This window comes from Colobus angolensis, unplaced genomic scaffold (genome assembly GCF_000951035.1).
Source record: "Colobus angolensis palliatus isolate OR3802 unplaced genomic scaffold, Cang.pa_1.0 Scaffold27, whole genome shotgun sequence".
In the NCBI taxonomy this organism is placed as follows: Eukaryota; Metazoa; Chordata; class Mammalia; order Primates; family Cercopithecidae; genus Colobus; species Colobus angolensis.
Window position 1 is genome coordinate 14,951,253 of NW_012115932.1, and position 12,819 is coordinate 14,964,071.

Genomic DNA, 12,819 nt, shown 5'->3' on the forward strand with positions numbered 1-12,819 from the left:
AACAGCTGACCAGCACCGATTGTCCGGCACTCACTAGTGAGATGACCCCAGTACCTCAGTTCAAAATGCAGAAATCACCAGTCTTCTGTGTCCTTCGCGCTGGGAGTTGGAGACTGGAGCTGTTCCTATTCGGCCATCTTGCTCCGCCCCCCCAGAATATTTTTTCTTAACATGTTGGCAATACATAGCAAGTTTTTGAAAAACTTCGTATGCTGTGACTTAGATATTTTGTTTTGAGAAGTCATTGAGGGTAAAGGAGGGGAAAGTAGTTATGTTTTACTTAGAAATAGGAATTTTTATCCAAAATAAGATGATTAAATTTTGATGTAGCCTTAATTTTATGCAACCATTAAAAACAGTGCTTTGGAAAATTATTTAATAATATGGTAAAAATAATTGGTCAGGATATATTTAGTGTGATGGAGTGTAGAAAAGAATAAAGGGTTCAGTAAGTGTTTTGAATGCATAAGTGAATCCTAGTATATATGATAAGTACTTCATAATGGTGAACAAAAGATAAACTCTACAGGAAATAAATGGTTTTGGAGCAACTGGATAGGCATCTTTAAAAAATAATGTTAGCTCCCTGTCTCACACTGTATAATCAAGATGAATCCCAATGTATCATAGAGGTAAATGTAGAAAAAAGAATCACAAAATTCCTCAGATTCAGGTAAGACCTTGCTATTATGCAAAATCCATGAAAGAAAAAATTGATCAAATTTTCTGCATGAGAAAAACAATAACAAAAACTTCTGCATGGCATTAAACATTATAAACATTAAACATTATAAAACATTATATAAACCAGTGGTCCCAGGGACTGGTTTAGCGGAAGACAGTTTTTCCATGGACCAGGGCAGGGGATGGTTTCAGGATGAAACTGTTCCACCTCAGATCACCAGGCATTAGATTATCATAAAGAGCACACAACCTAGATCCCTCGCATGCACAGTTCACAGTAGGGTTTGCACACCTGTGAGAATCGTGCTACCACTGATCTGACAGGAGGCAGAGCTCGGGTGATAATGCTTGCTTGCTCATTGCCCACCTCCTGCTGTGCAGCCTGTTTCCTGACAGGCCGAGGACTAGTACTGGTCTGCATCCTGGGGCTGGGGACCTTTGTCATAAAGCCAAGAGACAATTGAAACACAAAGTTGTTTACAGTTCAATTGTAGGCAAAGAGGTCAACCCTCTGATGTGTAAATAATTTGTAAAACTCAGTAATTAAAAGACAACCAAATGGAAAAAAAATCAGCAAAGTATATGAGCAAACAGGTCACAGAAAATGACATGAAAAATTTTTAACCTCGCATGCATAAGAGGTATGCAAATTAAAATACACCAAGATGCCATTTTTCCACCTTCTAGAAATTCTAATTTTCTCTCATCCTGAACTATCCTGTCTGTATGTATATAGATACTCTTATGGAGTGATGGTAAGAGTATAAATTATTTTAATTTTTATAGAGTGCACTTTGGTAATAGCTATCAAAATTATAATAATTTATGCATTTGAATGAGTAGCTTGACTTTTTGAAATGTATGTTATAGATGGACATGTGTGAAATGACATATGCAAGATTGTTAATTGCAGCATTTTGTAACAGCAAAAAAATTGTGAACAACTTTAGCGTCCATCAGTAGGGGAATGTTTGAAAATATTATGGTGTATTTATATAATGGAATGTTCAGCAGCTTCAGAAGAGTATGAGGAACCTTCTTATGTCTGATGTGTAAAGAGCTCTAAGATAGATGGTTAAATGGAAAAAGCTAAGCTTAGAACCATGTGGGTAATACGTTCTATGTGTTCAGAAGGTTTGGGAGGAGAGTCATATTTGCATGTACATACATAAAATATTTGCATGTACATACATAAAATATTATCTGAAAGGACATATAAACTATTAATAATGTGTGTGTATATGTTCATGTGTGCATATGTGGAAAACTGGATGTGTCAGGGCTAGGCAGAGCTGCCTTTGTGCAAATTAGAAAAGGGTACTGCTTCCTCAACAACCTCTACTTCTGTCTCTTGAAAAATTATTATATTATATTGATTTTGTTAGCACAAGGTACTTGGCAGTCATCCACCAGAAAATTTTAATGAAAATAGATAATATTGAAGGATTTCTTTTTTGAGGTTCTGCACTAAATTTTTCATTATATTGAATTAAGCTTTTTCTGTAGGAAATTTAACATAATCTTCAGTTCATTTATAATTTCCTAATAATAGTTTTGAATAATAATAAATAGAAAAGTTATGATTTTCCCTTAATGATAGTTTAACTGGTGTTAGAAATATTTGATTTTGTTAAGATCACCTTGTAGTTTAAGGTAAAATTTTATTGTTCATTAAGGGTGGGATATAACTTTTGCTAGATGTACGTCTGGATTTTTTTTGAACTTTGAGTCATAACCTCAAAATATTTAATTGTTTAGAAATATAAGATTAAGTAAAAAAGTGAAATACTAGACTACATACTTAATATCATTCTTCTTTTACTGAAAATTTATATCTATGTATAGGATTTTTTATGTGTATGCCATGCATTTATCAGTTTTTAGTAAAATAATATCTGTATATACATACAGAGTTTTGCATTTATGTGTATGTGTGTGTATGTCTTAGGGAAAAAAGGCTAGAAGGAATTAGACCAAGTTGTAATATCTCTCAGTAGTAGGATTTCAGATGATTAAAAAAAATTTTCTTTATGTGTTTTTGTATTTTCCTACTTTTTACAGTGATTATATATTATATTACATTTATAGTAAGTGTTTTAATGTTGTTTCTCTAAGGTTTTGTACTGAAGCTTTCCCCCCCCCCCCCATGAAGAGTTTTTCAGCTTATATCTTTAATGGATACTGGATTGCCTCGGTGTTCTAATGAGAAAATAGAGCTTGCAGTTCTGTGGTTCTTGGATCAGTTTCGTAAAACATATGTTGGTGATCAACTTCAAAGAACCTCAAAGGTAGGTTTTTACTACTAGAGAGTTTTAAAACATGTTATTGGAGATGAAGAAAGATGTACATATATAACTGAATGATATATTTGGGAAATTTCTACATAAGATGTGTAATTGATTAATCCATTGATGAATTGGTATTGAAGTGCAATGTATAATTAAGTTGCTTGTTTTATACCTAATTTACCATTTTCTTTAACGATTGAGTGACAAGAGAGGTAGTGAATATGTTTTACATGGATAGTCATTAAATAGTTGAGATTATTTTAAACACTAATCAATTTTGCCTTATTGTATTTCAAGACTGAAAGCATAAGATTTGCTGTTTTAGTAGTTCTGAGGTTTTTTGGACGCTTATTTATTTATGTGGCTTCCAGTATGTTTCACTAATTTCTTGGCATTTTTACATGATTAAATAACGAGGACTAGGAAAATTAGATGTGTCCTTAAGAGACTGCAAATAACCTTAATGTTAGGAATACTCATAGTATGATAATTGAATGTTTAGCATCAGCAAGTTAAGATGACTTGATCTTAAAATCTAATGAAAGATTATTAAGGGCATTTATGTGAACCCTAAGCAGATATTTAGTAGAATTAGATACTGACACTGAGTAAAATCTTCTCCATAAGAAGTCCTAAGGATATTCTCATTTCTTTTGAACATTTGAGTTTGTTTTAGTGATGTTGTAGGATTTTTTATTTGAAAATTCTAAAATAAACTTTTTATACTCATTTTAGCTGTTTTGTCTTAGGAAATTTAACTTAACCTTCAGTTTACGTAGGATTTTCTGATAATAATTGTGTAGTAGTGTGAAAAAAATATTTTGTTTGATTTTAAGATTATCCTTTAGTTTATTTCAGGTAAAATATTCTGTACTTTTTTAAGGAAATGATGTCACTTGATAATTTCTTTCTCAAATATATTATGATATTGTCATTTAGGATTAATATCAATAAAATTCTCTTAGAATTTAGCTGCCACCGAGTGAGACCATTTGGAAGAAAAAGAGTAGCTAGAAATAAATGTTTTAGGTTGTCAGTAAGACAAATTAGAATCAGACAATAATTACATACTATAAAATTTATATAACAGAGTGCCTTTTTTATAGTCCCAGATGTGATACTTGAAGATTGAATATAAATCAAATGATGATAAATTTTCTTGTTTAATATGTCTAGAGAGTATCTTTGCTTTTGCAAAAGGGTTACCCTCAAAATATTGCTAATACAGTATCCATTTGGTGTAGGTCTTAAATCAAAACAGTATAATATGGAGTAGAAAAACCTAATTAATTGTTTTGAAGGCACCTGGAAGGAAATATGTAAAATGAGACTAGTTGTTTTAGGGCTGTGGGAGTTTGGATTTTCTTTGAAAACGTTTAATGTAAGGTAATTGTGAAAAAAGCAAATTACAGATTAGTTTTTTGTTTTTGAAAAAGCTTGCACTTTAGGAAAAAGTAAACACGTCATCAGAATGGTATTGACTCCTTTATTGTAACTTTAACATTATTGGTGTGTGTATCTTACCCTATTAAAAGAAGTTAGTCCTAAGGTGACAAAATTTCTAAGGCATTTCTATTGCATAACCCCAGAGTGAAACTAAATCTTCCTACTTTCTGATTTCTCTGACTTACCTGCTAATCTGTTTTAATAGAAATCATTTTCAGAAGTCCTTAATTATGTGTCCCGTCACTCTCCTAGGAACTCTTCATACTAGCTTTATTCCTTACTAGGAACTCTTCATACTAGCTTTATTCCTTACTGTAGGCTTGCAAGGTTGGTGTTAATGTCCTCATTTTACTAATGAAAGAACAGACTCTCTAAGACATTTCATAAGTACTATAAAGTACTATATATACAATTTTTTTAGCAACCAACTATGTAAAGAAGAGTGGGTAGAACATATTTCTTGGTGGGTGTATTGTCTGATTCCAAATTGTGACAAAAAGTGGGAGAGTACTAGATAATAGCAAATGAATGTTTAACAATTAATGTGTGCTTATTTTGTACCAGGAACTGTGCTAAGCACTTTTAAGCAGTCTCATTTAATTGCATCATATAGAGTATGACTTCAAGGTTCTTCCCAATCTGTCTTCTGCATATGTCTCCAGCTTCATACTTCAGTACACCATACTTGCACTGCATACTTTATATGTGGTAAACTTATTTCAGGTTCTTCAACAGTCTGTGCTGTCTGTTCATTCCAGGTATTAAAAGAAAATGTTCCCCCTGCTTAATTATGCCTAGTGTTCCATTATTGGAACACTGAGCATGCAGGAGTTATTTATATCCTACTGCTCAAGGTCATCGCCAAGGTCTGATTGCAGAAATTCAAAAAATTCCAACCTCAGGCATAAATGGGTTAAGACACTATTTTTTTTTAATCCAGCTTGCACTTCTCTGCCTTATTCTGCCAACTACTTATTGTCGTTAGAGACCCCATCCTTTAGGATTCCCTTTTTAACTCTCAAGTTCTGAGTGTTCTTTTTGTCTGTGTTCTGTAGCACCCATTTGTTCCCTGTTTTAATATTTATTGCACTGCTTTGTAATTACTTGTTAGTGAATAGACTATAATTTTGGTTAGTACTATTTCTGCCTTGTTTATTGTTATCGTCTGAAAGAGCCTGGCATGTATGTATTGTTTGTGTGCTTTCAACTTACTGTTGAATGTGTGTATTTAGTAGAATTCTATAGGAATTTGGCCTAGATCTCGTGTATAATACTTTCAGGTAATAAAGGATATATTCTTGAGTTGGAAAATTACGCTGACTTGAGTGAAATTATTCAGCATTTATAAATAAAGTATGATATTAAGCATCTTGAACATTTTATAAAAGCCTGTATGGACAGCAGAATATAATTTATAGAAATAAGTTATTTAGGAACCAAGGTGGAATTACTAAAATGTCCTAAGTGATGTATGTGGTAGAAATCCTATACCTGAGAAAAATGTTGAAACAGTAGCCATAGGCATTTATTGAGCAATAAGTCTGTGTCACATATTTTGCCCAGGACTTGAAAGGGATTATATAATTTCATTCTGACAAAATGCTATGAAAATAGCGATTTTGTTAACATATTCCCTTTCTGTAGACATGGAAATTGAGGTTTAGAGTGGTTAACTAATCCGTTTAAGTGGTTCAACCTGAATTTGAACCCTAGGCACCTGACTACAGAGCCTGAGCTGCTGACCACTTTGGTATATTGCCTCCTTTCTATTGGATCTTTCCACTGGAATGTTGAATGGGCCCTTCAAACTTATTTCCAAAAAGGAACTCACTATCTTTTAAAACTCTTTCTTCCTACTTCTCCTATATTAAAGAAGAATGACATTGAATTTCCGTTTTGTACCTCTTGTATCCAATCTGTCACCTAATCCTGTGAATTTTATTTTCAGGGTATCTCTCAGGTGTACTCCTTTCTTCTGCCCCTTTCTTTTTAGCCTTACTCTCACTGCTTGTCATTTCCCATGGAATTTCAGAAGTATTCTACTTGCCCTCTTTGTTTCCATTTTGCTTCTCCCCACTCTAGTCTGTTTTCCATACTGCCACCAGAGTATTTTTTATTAGAAAACCAAAGAGAATAATGTAATGAACACTCATATGCCCATCGTTCAGTTTTGTCAAGTCTTAATGCTTTGCTATATTTGCTTTAGATCTGTATATTTTTGAGTTAAACATCAATAATCCTGTTGTTGCTCCTATTTTATTTCTCTAGCTTCTTGCCCCAAAGTAACCACTGTCCTAAATTTAGTATTATTCTCATCCATGATTTTGTACTTTTTCTACATTTCTGTGTATTTATAAACAAAACACAGCACTATTAACTTTACATAAAAGTATTATGTAGTTTGGATCTTTAGGAATTTTTTTTTTTTTTTTTTTGAGGTGGAGTTTCACTCTTGTTGTCCAGGTTGGACTGCAATGGCGCGATTTTGACTCACTGCAATCACCGCCTCCCAGGTTCAAGCGATTTTCCTGCCTCAGCCTCCCAAGTAGCTTGGATTACAGGCATGCACCACCATGCCTGGCTAATTTTATTGTATTTTTAGTAGAGATGAGGTTTCACCATGTTGGCCAAGCTGGTTTCAAACTCCTGACCTCAGGTGATCCACCCACCTTGGCTTCCCTAAGTGTTGGGATTACAAGCATGAGCCACCACACCCGGCCGGAATTCATCTTTTTTGATCACTATTTTTGAGATTTATTCATAATGACACATATAGTTCTAATTATTTTAATTATTGAGTGGTATTCAAGTGGATTACTATGCCATTATGCAGTCATTTTATTGTTGATATGCTAGATCGTTTCCAGATTTTCAATTTTTCCAAACAATACTGCAGTAAATATTCTCATATCTGCCTCCTCATGCATATGTAAGAGTTTTTTGAAGATAAATAGTAGAATTGCTGGGCTGTAAAGTGTACATATCTTAAGCTTTACTAGATATTATTAGGTTGCCTTCCTATGTGTTGTAAGAGTTTATTTTCTCTCGCCCAGCAGCGTAGGTGTCTGTTTCTATTGTCATTATATGTGCTTTTGTCAGACTTTAAGTTTGGCCAGTCTTTAAGAAAAATTTTTCCTATGCAATTTTTCTGCTTAAATTTTTTTATTGATTTCTTGTTACTTATAAAATGAATTCTTGCTTATGATAAAACTTTGCCTACCTTTGAAATCATTTATTTTCATTCCACTTTATGACATGATTCATATGTGCTGCTGCCTTTTTTCCTTTGGTTTATTCCTGTTCATTATTCAGTGACTGTTGATAAGTAACCACTATGTATTAATGCCAGGGATACAAAAGTGAATAGGATCATCCATCTCCCCTGTAAGTTTTTTGTTAAAGGGAACATGGGCAAATAAGGGAAAAATTATAAAATTGATTCATGTATGCATTCGAACAGCATATGATGAAATGAGGACCAGACAGACTATTAAATACATACTGCTGGGATTTTTGGTTATCTGTATGTGAAAATTTGGATTATGACTTCATATCATGCAAAAATCAGTTTCTAGTAGAAGACAGACTCTAAATATGAAAAGCAGAATATTATGATTTAGGGATAGGGAAGAATCTTTTAAGACATAAAAAGGCTAAGCTCTAAACTCAAAAGTTGGTAACTTCTAGACCTATATTAAAAGTGAAAACTGTGAATCAGAAGACACAATAGACAGAGTAATAAAGAAAAACTGTAGGAATACATTCATAATACATGTGACTTATGGAGAATCAACATTCAGTTATATAATTTCTGTGAATAAATAAGAGAAAAGCTACCTGGTAGTAAAATGGCCAAAATAAATGAATAAACACTCACAGAAAAATCACAGTGGTCAGTAAACATTGGCTTAGTCCTCTGGGCTGCTGTTAACAAATACCATAAACAGCAAACATTTGTTTCTCACAGTTTGAGAGTCTGAGAAGTTCAAGATCAAGGCTGGCAGATTTTGTGTCTGGTAGGAGCCCTTTTCCATTTTCATAGTTCGTGCCGTCTCCCTGTGTGTTCACATAGTGGAAAGGGCACACAAAGTCTCTCAGACCTCTTATGAGGACACTAGTCTCATCCATGAGAGCTCTGCCCTCATGACCTAATTGTCTCTAAAGGTCCTACCTCCTAATATCATCATGCTGGGAATTAGATTTCAACATACGATTTTTGTCAGGGATACAAACATTCAGACCATAGCATTTCACACTTGCCCCACAAAGTGCGTGTCCTTTTCATATGCAAAATGCCATTCCATTCTAGTTTAGTCCCCAAACTCTTAGTTTATCCTACAGTCAGCTCTGAAGTCTGAAGCCTAGAGTCTCATGTAAATATCATCTAAATGAGATATTGAGACTCCATGATGATTCATTCTGCGCCAAATTACCCCTCTAGCTGTGGGCCTGTTAAATCAGATAACGTCGTATGCTTCCAAAATACAATGGTGGGACAGGCACAGGATAGACCTTGCCATTCCACAAGGGAGACACAGCAATGAAGAAATGACAGGTCTCGAACAGGTTCAAAACTTAAGGCAACATTAAATCTTCAGGCTCCAGAATAATCTTCTTTGACTTTGACTTAACGTCCTACCTTCTGAACACACTGGGGTAGGAATTAGGCTCCCAAGGCTCTAGGTGATAGAGTTCTCATATGTTGGAGTTGGGTGCCGGCCGCTCTCCCAGGATGGAATCACATGCCAGTGGCTCTTTTAGTCTAGAGTTCCAGAGATGACTCTGCCTCCATGACTCCACTAGGCATTGCCATAGTGGGGACTTTTTCTGGTGGCCCTGTCCTCACAGAAACCCTCTGCCTGAGTTGTACACCTGAAGCTCCAGGCAGCTCTAATTTTGGAAATGGAGGTGTCCACACCCCCATGGCTTGAGCATTTTGCAAGCTGGAGAAGGTGGTACTGCATGTGTGCCACCAGCATTTACTATCTGTGCCCTCTGAAAGGGTAATCCCTATAGCCCAGGCTGCACGTGGGCCTATGGAACTGCACCGGGGGCAGCCAAGGAGCACTGCATAAGAATGTGGGGAGTGGAGTATTAAGGCAGGGCCAGGTAGCAAGTGCTAGGGTCCTGTGAGTACCTATGGCCCTTCCTTTGAAGTCATTCTTTCTTCCAGGCACTTGTACTCTGGGCCTGGGAGACAGACTGGGAGACAGCCCCAAAGATCTGTGATACACTTTCAGGGTCATTTTTTCCCTTGTCTTGATGAATAGCACCTGCCAGTCCAGCCACACCTTTTGTGTTCTCTCCTGAACACACTTTCTCATTTTTTACAGTATGGACAGGCTGATAATTTTTCAAACCTTTAAGTTCTTTTTCCTTTTGATTAGTAATTTTGTCTTTAAATCATTTTTCTTCTCACATTTTATTATTATAAACATTCAAGGGAAACCAAGCTACCATTTTGCTTAGAAATTTATTCAGCCAGCTGGGCGTGGTGGCTCACACCTGTAATCCCAGCACTTTGGGAGGCCGAGGCGGGTGGATCACCTGAGGTCAGGAGTTCGAGACCAGCCTGACCAATGTGGTGAAACCTCGTCTCTACTAAAAATACAAAAATTAGCCAGGCGTGGTGGCACGCACCTGTAGTCCCAGCTACTCTGGAGGCTGAGACAGAATTGCATGAACCTGGGAGGCAGAGGTTGCAGTGAACCGAGATCGTGCCACTGTACACCAGCCTGGGCAACAGAGTGAGACTCCAGTCTCAAAAAAAAAGAAAGAAATTTATTCAGCCAAATATTCTGTATCATTCCTTACAAGTTCTTTTTTACAAAACAATAAGACACAAACAATAATTCAACTAGGTTCTTTGCCACTTTTATAAGGGTGCTAATCCCCCTTATAATTCTCTCCCAAAGGCCCTCTGTCTTAAAACCATCACATTGGAAATTAGGTTTTAACATAAGAATTTCCCACATTTTTTCTGCAGCTCTGTTTGTTTTTTATTCTTTTTCTCTCTGTTCTTTGAATAGTACTAGGGTCTTAATATAGATGTAAAAGCTATTAAAAATGGAAAATGAATTCCAACATCTTATAAGTGCTTTCTCTTATGATCGAGAATAAGACAAGGATGGCTACTCCCTTCTCTTCTATTAAATAGTGTACTAGGGGTTCTAGCCAGATGAATAGGAAAAAAAAAAAAAAAAGACATTCAGATTTTTTAAAAAAAGGAATCTAGAATAAACGGATTACAACTCTAATTGCAGATGACATGATCTTATGTATAGGAAATCCTAAGGATCCACTGAAAAACTGTTAGAATTAATAACATCAGTAAGTTTGCAGGATATAAGATCAATACAAAAACTCGACTGAATTTCTGTGTACTTAGATAAACAAACCAAAAACAAAATGAACAAAACATTCCATTTATAATAGCACCAGAAAGAATTAAATAGGAATAAATTTAACAAAAGAAGTGTAAAACTTATAATCTGAAAACCATAAAACATTGTTGAAACAAATTAAAGGGATTGTAATAACTGGAAAGATAGCTTATAGTCATGGATTACAAGACTTAATATTGTTAAGATAGCAGTGCTCTTCACATTGATCTAGGTTTAACACAGTCTCTACCAAAATCCTAGTTGTGGTCTTTGCAGGAATTGATGAGTTTATCCTTAAATTCATGTGAAATTAAAAGAACGCTGAATAACCAAAACAATCTTGGGCAAAAACAAAGTTGGAATACTCACACTTTCCAATTTCAAAACTTACTACAAAGCAGCAGTAAGTTATTACTTACAATAGAGTTATTATAGTAAGAATAATAAGGCAGTGTGGTAAGAATATACATATAAATGAATGAAATAGAATGGAGAGTCCAGCTAAAAACCTTCACATTTGTAGTCAGGTGATTTTTGACAAGGGCATCGAGATAACTCAGTAGTGAAAGAATTTTCAACAAATGGTGCTGGTACAACTGGATTTTCACATTGAAAAGAATGAAGTTAGTCCCCTCTCTCACACCATACACAAAAGTTAACTCAAAATGAATCAGATCTAAAGCTGAGAAAAATATAAAATGCTTAAAACGTAGAAGTAAGTCTTTATGACTTTGGACGATGGTTTCTTAGCTATGACATCAAAAGCTCAAGCAGCTAAAGAAAAAGATACATTGGACTTCATTTAAAAATTTTTTTACTTCAGAGGACATCATCAAGAAAGGGAAAGTGCAACCTACAAAAATGGGAGAAGATATTTGCATATCATATTTGATAAAGGTCTTGCATCTAAAATCTATAAAGAATTCTTATAACTCTATAATAAAAAGATAAATAACCCAGTTTTTTAAATGGGCAAAAGATCTAAACAGACATTTCTCCAAAGAAAATGTATGAATGGCCAATAAGGACATGGAAAGATCTTCAGCATCATTATTTATCGTAGAAATTCATGTCAGTGCCGGAATTAGATACCACTTTACACTCACTGGGATGAATATGATAGAAAAAGATAATAACAAATGTGAGCGAGAATGTGGAGAAATAGAAATCTTCATACACCATTGCAAGGATCGTAAAATATTGCAACCAATTTGAAAAACAGTCTGGCAGTTCTTCAGAAGGTTAAACATAGAATTACCATGATTCAGTATTTCTACTCTTACGTATATATCCAAGAAAATGGAAACTACATAAACATTTGCACACATGTTCACAGAAGCGTTATTCCCAGTAGCCACAAAGTGGAAAAAAAATTTGCATGTCTATTAGGTGATGAATGGATAGATAAAATTTGGTATTTCCCCATATGGAATGTTATTCAGCCATAGAAAGGATAGATGCTGCAACATGTATGATAATTGAAAACATGCTAAGTAAATAAGCCAGCCACAAAAAAACAAATACCACATGATTCCAGTGGTTTGAAATGTCTGGAATAGGCAAATTCATAGAAACAGAAAGTAGATTATTGGGTGCCTAGGCCCGGGATTATTGGAGATTGGGTAGTCGTGGACAAAAGGTATGAAATACCTTTGTGGTATTGAAATATTCTGAAATTGATTGTGGTGATGGCTGCACATATCCATAGAAAAAAACACTGAATTGTGCACGTTAAGTGTGTGAATTATATAGTAGGTGAATATGTCAACTTGTTACCAAAAAAAACAGACCAAAAAACCCACTTTTAAAATGGGCAAAAGGTTTAAACAAGCACTGAAAAAAGGTATCTAAATGGCCAATAGGCATATAAAAAGGTGTTCAGTATCATTAGTCATCATCAGAGAAATACTAATTAATACCTAGTGAAATATCACTGCATATCTGACAAAATGGCTAAAAATTTAAAAAACTGATAAAACCAAACCTTGATGATGGAGTGGAACACGTGATACCATTTG

At 34.8% G+C, this 12,819-nt stretch overlaps 1 protein-coding gene across 1 annotated transcript in view; it reads left to right on the plus strand.

Moving 5' to 3' along the window:
• Nucleotides 1-12,819, plus strand: part of RANBP17 (RAN binding protein 17) — a 428,836-nt gene that overhangs the window by 93,248 nt on the left and 322,769 nt on the right. Inside the window, exon 14 of the mRNA XM_011947772.1 lies at nucleotides 2,837-2,972. Within this exon, the coding sequence (XP_011803162.1) occupies nucleotides 2,837-2,972 (136 nt within the window). The remainder of the gene's footprint in view (nucleotides 1-2,836; nucleotides 2,973-12,819) is intronic.